The 8,641-nt window shown below is 33.1% G+C and overlaps 2 protein-coding genes across 3 annotated transcripts; one reads left to right on the top strand and one right to left on the bottom strand.

The window, feature by feature from the left end:
- Positions 1-696: 696 nt before the first annotated feature.
- Positions 697-4,533, top strand: LOC140062623 (fructose-1,6-bisphosphatase 1-like). Of its 2 annotated transcripts, XR_011847509.1 has the most exons (7): positions 697-991; positions 1,384-1,639; positions 1,850-1,990; positions 2,810-2,947; positions 3,155-3,274; positions 3,465-3,703; positions 4,198-4,533. XR_011847509.1 is itself a non-coding variant. In XM_072108916.1 (6 exons), exons 1-6 carry the CDS (start codon positions 822-824, stop codon positions 3,651-3,653), a joined length of 1,014 nt encoding a protein of 337 aa, XP_071965017.1. In that variant the 5' UTR covers positions 697-821; the 3' UTR covers positions 3,654-3,911. The 2 variants fall into 2 exon arrangements, 1 of the variants encoding a protein (XP_071965017.1); XM_072108916.1 differs by lacking the exon at positions 4,198-4,533 and having other exon boundaries at positions 3,465-3,911.
- On the bottom strand, positions 4,022-8,641 carry LOC140062622 (FAST kinase domain-containing protein 5, mitochondrial-like). Its single transcript, XM_072108915.1, has 6 exons — positions 6,666-8,641; positions 5,849-5,952; positions 5,463-5,628; positions 4,840-5,017; positions 4,547-4,679; positions 4,022-4,345 (listed from the first exon to the last, which is right to left on the bottom strand). Exons 1-6 carry the CDS (start codon positions 8,080-8,082, stop codon positions 4,253-4,255), a joined length of 2,091 nt encoding a protein of 696 aa, XP_071965016.1. The 5' UTR covers positions 8,083-8,641; the 3' UTR covers positions 4,022-4,252.

The raw sequence follows: 8,641 nt of genomic DNA, 5'->3' as shown, positions 1-8,641 counted from the left end.
TCACTTACATGTTTCATACTGACTGACAGCTGAGCTACTGACAGCGCAAGAAACTCTAGAGAACTAGTTTATCCTGTCTGCTGCCCTCCATCTTAAAATTGTTACCCTATACTGTACTGTAATAATACTACTCATTATTATTTGGTATAAATCGACTGCTTTTTACATTAAAAAAATCATTTTTCCAAATTTTAAATAATTTATTTTACGGTACAATTTTGTTCAATTGTGACAAGCATATTTATTGCTTATTTAAAGTTGTATTACCAATTTTTCATTCGACTTTATGGGCTATCCTTGTTCTTATTTAATTGTAATTTATTTGCTTGTATTTATTGTAAATCGTTTGTATTTTCATATTGTCTTTTAATCTTATGTTGAAAAACCGAATAAAATAAAATGTGCATAGTATTAAGCCTGCTCCTGTTTTTAAATACAGTATTCAAAATTCATTCATTTATTTATGTTTTCTTGCATAAATTAAATTAATTTTCCTTCACTTACAAAAGAGTCCAATGGTCTACACACCACCAGGTAAGAGTGAGACAAGCGCCACGTGCACACGATCGGATGCACGTACGCACGTGCCGAGTATTTACACACACGCCCTAGACACACCCCCGGCTCCTGTTATCTGATTGGTTATTAAAAGAGAGGGGTCAACACAAGAACCGCCACGCATAATTGATTCCACGTTCGTACGTACGACGTAGAGAGTGCCTGGTGAAATTCTTTTCGTGCTAAAATAAGTCAGCCTTGTATTTTTGGCCTGTATATACCTGGTAGGCTACCACAACAAAAATACAAGTTAACTTTAAAACATGGAAGGCAGTGGAATGAGAACAGATTTTATGACGTTAACTCGTTTTATGTTGGAAGAACAGCGTAGGCACGTCGGAGCAACCGGTGAATTAACCCAGGTTCTCATCGCCATCTGTACAGCTGTGAAGGCCGTATCATCGGCTGTCCGAAAGGCGGGTATTGCTAAGCTGTGAGTGTCCATGTTTGACAATATTCCAGGCAGGGATGGGACTATCAATATATTATCATTTTGCCATTTACTGTACTTGCATACTGTCGTATCCAATAAGTTTATAATATAATAAATTCGCATGACCATATTAAATTATTATGTATAATTTTGTAAGATAGAATGTATTTTAGTGTTGCATGTTGAATATAAATTAGTATTTTATGTATTGATTATAATACAGTATTTATTTTTACACTATTTCTATGTCATGAAAAATGGCAAATGCTTTTATTGGCAATGTTGCACACACAGGTGCACACATTAAACCTCACTGATGGATTGGTAATTCCTCATCAACATTGTGGAGTTTTATTTATTTATTGCATTTTTTTTCTACACTATTACATTAGTTATGGTATTGCTGGAGGGAGCAACTCAACAGGAGATGAACAAAAGAAACTTGATATCTTGGCCAATGATCTCTTCATCAACATGCTTAAGTCGACCTTTGCAACATGTGCCTTGATCTCGGAGGAAAACGAAAAATGCATTATTGTTGAGACAGAGAAGAAAGGAAAATACATTGTTAGTTTTGACCCACTTGATGGGTCATCTAACATTGATTGCCTTGTATCTATTGGTTCCATATTTGGCATCTGGAAACAAGTATGTATCATGCATAATATACAGTAAAAATCCTATTTTGGAACACTTTCTTATGGTTTTACTTCAACACTGTGTTCAACAACACAAACACCAAAATAAGGAGAAGGCATTTTAGGCAGGTCTCGCTACCTCATATTTTGTCACACACCAGAGTCTGGTTCCTATTTGTATCATATCATGACATTTTTGGATGTGTTATTTGCTCCACAGGTGGAAGAAGGCCCAGTAACTGACAAAGATATTATGCAACCAGGCAGATCCATGGTCGCTGCTGGGTATGCCCTTTATGGTAGTGCTACTATGATTGTTCTTAGCTCTGGAAATGGTGTCAATGGATTCATGCTTGATCCAGTAAGTTCTTTGTCTGCTCAGAAACTTGCTACAAATACTCCATGGTTCTTAGGCAACTCTAAACGCTCTAAATATTCAATGACTTCAAACATGATTACACATCAGGGAAATAGTGGAGTTTTGAGCTTGGCAATTTTGTCTTTCAATCTCAAGGTTAAAACTTGATATCTAGTGCTAAGGTTGTAACTCACGACTACTCCTTAAAGTAGTCTGGGCTCCAGACGGAGTTTTGTCTTAATATTAGTAAAAATATAAATATTTTTGCACATATGGCGTTTCATACGTGTATTACTTGAGTTTGGATAATCAATTTTCAGACAAAATTCAAAACGACGATGTGTGGAATGACATAAAAAAGACAATAAATACAGACTTGGAGCAAGTCTATCCTTAAAGATGTATTGTCCCCCTAATAACATAATTGTTTTATATGCCAAAAATTGAATAGAAAAAAAATGTATTTACCTGAAAAAAACTGTAATTTAAAGCAAAAATTGGCTGCCAGCCAATGGGTTTTCGGTTGAATTTCACCATGTATTTTGTCATTTTATTTGAGAAAACATTTTTTCTGTTTTTTATGAAAGAAACTGCAAAATAACCTATTAGTCAAAGTCTGATTTAATCAATCTTCATTTTTCATCTTTAAGCCTCAAATGAGAGACTTTATTTTAAAACATGATATAGAATATCCCTGTGAATTTTTCTGTTCAAGGGAAATAAATAAAATAAAGAGGTGTGAGCTGTGTATATGCAGGTCAATAACGTGTGAAGAAAGTTATCAGAAAAGCATCAACCACTGAATACTCTATTGCATTGTAGGCTATTGGTGAATTTGTTTTGACTGATGATAACATGAAGATTAAGCCAAGAGGCAAGATTTTTAGTATTAATGAAGGCTATGCTCAATACTGGGACAATGCCGTCAAAGATTATATTCATAAAAAGAAATATCCAGAGGTAATTATAAATGCTTTTTTTAGTATCATTAATACAGTATTCACTTTCAAATGGCAGCGTGGCATAGACATAAATGCTACTGTACAAAACCCTATTGTTGCACATTCACAAAATGGTAAAATGTATCAAAAATATAATACATGATTTGATATGATTTAACTTTTAATACTAATCTTGTGCTAATTTTGTCATTGTTTTATTTTGAAGGAAGGAAAATCACCATATGGGGCTCGATACATTGGTTCAATGGTAGCCGACATGCACAGGACTATCAAATATGGGGGCATTTTCCTTTATCCAGCACACTCCAAGAGTCCTAAAGGCAAAGTATGTACAAATAAAATAATATACATTATGTAAAAACATGTAGTTTTTTGCAATAGAATAATGTTATAGTAGAATAATTGTTAAAAATATTTTAAAGACTGCAATTTTTACAGTCAATTCAATGTTTCTTTGCAATGAGTAAAAATAACACAGAATATATAATATATAGTTTTATTTTTCTCAAATACAGCTTCGTTTGATGTACGAGTGCAATCCAATGGCATACTTGGTGACCCAAGCAGGTGGCCTAGCTACAACAGGTAAAGAAATGATCCTTGATGTTATACCAACAAACGTCCATGATCGATGTCCAGTTGTAATGGGCTCAACAGAAGATGTCAATGAATATCTGGAGTGCGTCAAACTACATCAAAAGTAGACGTTATGTTACTTTGCCAGTCTTTAATTTACCATATAGTTTTTCAAAAGGTGAAGGTTAAAGAATGTTGAATTTAATATCCCAATAATGTTAAATATAACATAAGGGTTTAAGTCCATCCATGTGTGTGCTTGCTCCAGTATTACGTAATGTACTCAAATGTAGTTTTACATTCTACTCTGTCATTAAAATGAAACCAATGTGGAATAGTTATTCTAAAAGGCTATTATATATTTTGATCAATGTTTAAATATTTATAATTATAAAATTAAATAAATTATGTTATTTAAAATTGCTTTAACAATTTTGTTTTTATTATTATTGTAATCCCAAACATCCAATAAATTGTCACTCTACCTGGCTTTTGTGTAAAAAACAAATATATATAGATATATATCTAATATTAATCAAGTTTCATGTGACAAAAAACAACTCTCCACACTCAAAAACTTGTAATAAGATTGTTTGTGTATATTGTATGTTTCGTCCAGTGAATAGGATAGCATAAACATTCAAATAACTAGTAAAATCTGTATTTTTTCAGATCATCAGCAATAAAACTATTTTCAATTTGACTCCATCGTTTTTCAACTTATGTCTCATTTGGTGTAGAGTATTTCCAGTTTGCTTCTCAAGTACTGATTAAGATCCTGCTCTTTACCAACTATGTGTTCCAGTTCAAAAAATGGAAGCTGAAATTTAAAAACATCTAAATTATGATAATTACTCATTTCCATATTTGTTTTTTTTAAAATAAACTTGCTAAATGCAACAACAGTTTATAATCATTAAGGTTCATTAGCATCAGCATTAGCAAATAAAGCCTCGGAACACAGACAATCCAAGAGAAAATTAAATGTTGAATGTTTCTATCATTGAATATCATTGCTTACATCTATAATTTTGTAGCCTAGCAACATCAAATGTCTCCGCTTCATTGCATGAAGTCCCAGAAGGCATCGTGATTCAACATTTTCCTTTGCTCCAAAACGATAATGATTTCTAGACCACAGCATAACAGCAATTCTAAATAATAAATAATTTTCAGTTGTAAAAGAAATTTATATTCTTTTAAGGTTCTATAAATACTAAACCACCTATTTAATTCTTTTTCCAACATCTTTTAAATCCAAAATGGTATTGCAAATTGTGCTCTTGTCAAAAACAGCCTTGTTTGTGTAATTACCTAGTTATTCCTGTTTCGTTTAATTTTAACTCATTTTCTGGTGGTATTGACGTCTGTTCTATAATTTTCTGAACCATTGCACTTGCTGGTGAAATTGTTCTTACATTTGCATTGAGATTTTCCCACTCTGTAACTGGAATAAGCTCATTTGATTGATGAGATAAACGTAGCTCTATACCTGGTTGTAAGGAAAACATAATTCATAAACCTTGTTCGCACTGTACTGAAAAATGGTAACTTTACCCAAGGCCATCGGTAAATTTGACCATTGTTCGCACTTAGACAATTTCACTCTAAAATTTAACCGTGATGTTAAAAACTACAATGGACTCGCATGGTGAAGGTCATGCGTTTACCCGAGACGCCGTTCGGATTAGACCTTTTAGACGGCATGGTTAGTTTTACAAAAACCATGGTAAGTTCTACTGGGCAGGCAATGGTCGGTAAAAGTAACTATTGGACTTGGTTAATTTAACCCTAAGGAAATTGTAGCCAGTGTTCAAATTGGACCAGAGACTCCGTTAATTTGACCAAATTAAGTCCAGTGCGATCGAAGCTAGACGAAACACGACAATGGTAATGTAACCTATTTAGCTAGATTGAGACAAATAGATTCCACATACCGATTGTTTTCATGTAAGGTAGAATGAACCTGGGGTTTATCACGTTTGAATCTTCAAGAATTTGAGAAATACTTGAAATAACGGGTTTCAGAAACTGCCTTTTATTGATTTCCTGCCCCAAATTAGCATGAACATCATCAGGTAATTTGGCTTCTTTCAAGAAATCCTTTAAAAAACAATTCAAAGCATATTTAAAATATTGTAAGGAAAGTAAATGATAATATAAAAATATTATTTCTAGTTTTTTTTTTACTCGTGGCCACCAACAGTGAAATAATTTTTTTTATATTTCTATAAATATTATAATTATATAACAAGACAAGAGTTTCTGTATTCTGTATAGAGTACTACAGTATTTAGTCTGAAAGAAATAAAATGTTTCCAACCTTTAGTAATTTATTTTCTCTAAAAAGAGGACGATCAATTGATAATGCCGAGTTCAATAGATGAAGATCTGGTCTCAGATCAATTCCACTAATTTGTTTATACTCTGCGAGAAGAAAACAAAAATATATTCAACATTTAAATAATTTTCATTTTTAAAAATTAATGTTTAATCAATCATGGTATATTAAAATATGTGTAGGATTGTTTTATTATACTTCTAAAAACTAGGTACGATAATTATAGATAGAGGGCACTTTCGTTTGCTAAAGGTACGGTAAAATTGCATTCCTAAAACTTGTACCTAAATATAAAACTCATTCCAAAATATAAAACTTGTTCCTAATATTAAAACTTTTTCCTATATTAAATACCTAACCCTCTATAATCTGGCTTGCTGAAAACCATTGGCATAACCTATAGCGCCCTTTATAATTACCGTACCTTTAGTTTTTAGAAGTATGGATACGGTTCCGTATCTTTAGCCATAACAAAAAGCTATACTTCTCTTCAGAAGCTTATTTTGTCATTGCGGAGAGACAAAATGAGCAGAGTTTGGTGATACTTAGCATTCAACATGAAGGGATGCTTAAAGGAGACAATTTCATATAGAGCACAATATAAATATGTTATAACCATTATCCAATATTTAGGATGGGGCGAGTCACCAAATTACCATGGGGAAAAGGGGTCACCAAAGAATGGGTTGGAATTAAATTGAAACTCCTTTTTTAATCAACCTGCTTAGTTTATTTTGGTTTGAATTTCTAAAAACATAAACAAGTAATAATGTACAGTATATACCAGTTATAAACTCACTTCTTATGGAATCCAAAACTTCACTGCTGAATATATAATGAATAAGATCCAATGGATAAATGTCTACATAAGCTAGAGCTAGTAAAGCTGCCGTTAGTTGATTGGGAAATCTTTTATACTCAACTAAACGTGTTCGTATCTCAGAGACAGCAACGTTGTAAAACTTGTTAGCGTTTGGAGGAACATGAGCCAAGGTGTTCATTGACCAGAGACATTTGGTTACATCTTTACAGCGACTATGTTTTATCTTCCAAACATAACATTCTGCAATGGCATTCATTAGTGGAGCATGAAACATGTGTAAAGTAGAATAGGTCAAAGCTATATGAGTTATTGCCTCTATATGCAGTGAAGGGATTCTATTGACTATTTCGCAAGCAATTTTGCTGAACAGTGACTCTGAACCAAAATAGGAATATCTATACATCTTGCAGATCCCAACAATACTGTGACTGTCAACAGCACGAAGGTCTTCAAGTTTTATGCATTTTTCAAAATTAGTTAAAAGTCTTTTCGCTGTGATACGAGTTTGTGATTTAAATAAACCATTACAAATAACGCCTATTTCACATACAGTAAAAAGATCTTTGAAATCTAGCATTCGTTTCTGTAGTTTTTTAAAAAGCAAGAATGGAACTTTGCGATTTTCACCAATGAGAAAAGTCAGTTGTATTATATTGTGTTTACTTAGCGACTGAATACGTTTCTCCATATAGTCATACATTCTCATGTTAAACAATGAAGCGTGATAGTTCACCAAATGGAATGCATCACACACAAGAAGAACAGTCTCCACAGACCACAAATCCATCTGGTCACAACATTTTTGTTCAAATGTTTTTATTACACGTTGGTCAACATTTTTCAATTTGGCAAACAATCTAAAACAATCCTTCAAAATGTCGTTATCTAATGTTCCAATACTGTTAATGCCTTTTATAAAAAAATCACAATTGCGGTTATACACATCTTGTACAAGTGAAGTATGAAGTGAAACCAATTCTGTTACGTTGAATTTTACAGAGTCAGACCAAGGAATGTGAACAGAACTGGTTGCATCCATTTTAGATTCTGAGGGCGAATGTTCAGAAATCATGAATGGTGCTTTTAGCTGAGGAACTAATTCGTGGGTCAATGTGACATACTTTGGTGACTGCATGTAGAAACTTCTTGGAGAATTAAATGTATATGATTTTTCAATTGTCACAGGAAATGAATTTTGATGGCAGAAAACAAAACCAGAAAAAAACAGTGGAGGAAGACATCTTTCAGAAAATGTCATTCTTGAAAAATTGTAAAATTTAGAACTGGATTTCATACAATGGCGGTGACACCTTGCAAAAAAACTGTTTTTTATAGTTTGTGTAAACTGCACATATTGTAATTTAAACAAATACTGTTTAACTCTGAGGTTCATCTTTGAAATTGGTTTTTAAAAATTTAGAAATAGCATCCACAATCCCGTCCACAATTTCTGGAAAAAAAAATAAGGGAGAAGTTAAGGAGGCTTTGCTACAGTTTGTCCAAATTCACTATCTATGGTGAAAAACTCGATCAGCAAAATGGGCAATTACATGGGCAAGTAAAGTTTAGTACAATGCCTGGCCCAAAAAACAATTATAATATTAATACTTCTGTAGTATGTTTCTTTAAAATATGTGATTCTCCTTATAAAATAAGTAGTTTTGAGGTGCGCTGCTATCCACAAAAATAAAGTTAGTTCAACACTTGGAATGGAAATATAAGGTGTGCGAAACAGCATGCATTAGCACTGTAGATAGGTGGCTACTAACGGGTTAACTACTAGTACTGTACTTTAGTACTCAGGCCAGGCCCTAGACTATGATGAGTAAGCCCATATAGCCCCTACAGGGCCTAAAAGCTAGTATCTCATCTGTAGTTAGCTGTGTCTAGTATTACATGGGCCTAGTTTAGTAGTATAGTAGCCTACTCCCGCCTACTAGTAGTAGTATACT

Source organism: Antedon mediterranea, chromosome 11 (genome assembly GCF_964355755.1).
Source record: "Antedon mediterranea chromosome 11, ecAntMedi1.1, whole genome shotgun sequence".
In the NCBI taxonomy this organism is placed as follows: Eukaryota; Metazoa; Echinodermata; class Crinoidea; order Comatulida; family Antedonidae; genus Antedon; species Antedon mediterranea.
The sequence above is the reverse complement of the archived record's forward strand: the minus strand, read 5'-3'. Positions and strand labels throughout refer to the sequence as shown.

Coding starts and splice junctions, on each gene's coding strand:
- LOC140062623 (XM_072108916.1), top strand. CDS start 822: ATGGAAGGCAGTGGAATGAGAACAGATTTTATGACGTTAACTCGTTTT. Junction 1,640..1,849: donor TATTTGGCATCTGGAAACAA/GTATGTATCATG, acceptor TTTGCTCCACAG/GTGGAAGAAGGCCCAGTAAC. Junction 2,948..3,154: donor ATAAAAAGAAATATCCAGAG/GTAATTATAAAT, acceptor TTTATTTTGAAG/GAAGGAAAATCACCATATGG.
- LOC140062622 (XM_072108915.1), bottom strand. CDS start 8,082: ATGAACCTCAGAGTTAAACAGTATTTGTTTAAATTACAATATGTGCAG. Junction 5,629..5,848: donor GAGAAAATAAATTACTAAAG/GTTGGAAACATT, acceptor TGTTTTTTAAAG/GATTTCTTGAAAGAAGCCAA. Junction 4,346..4,546: donor TAGGCTACAAAATTATAGAT/GTAAGCAATGAT, acceptor TTTAAATTTCAG/CTTCCATTTTTTGAACTGGA.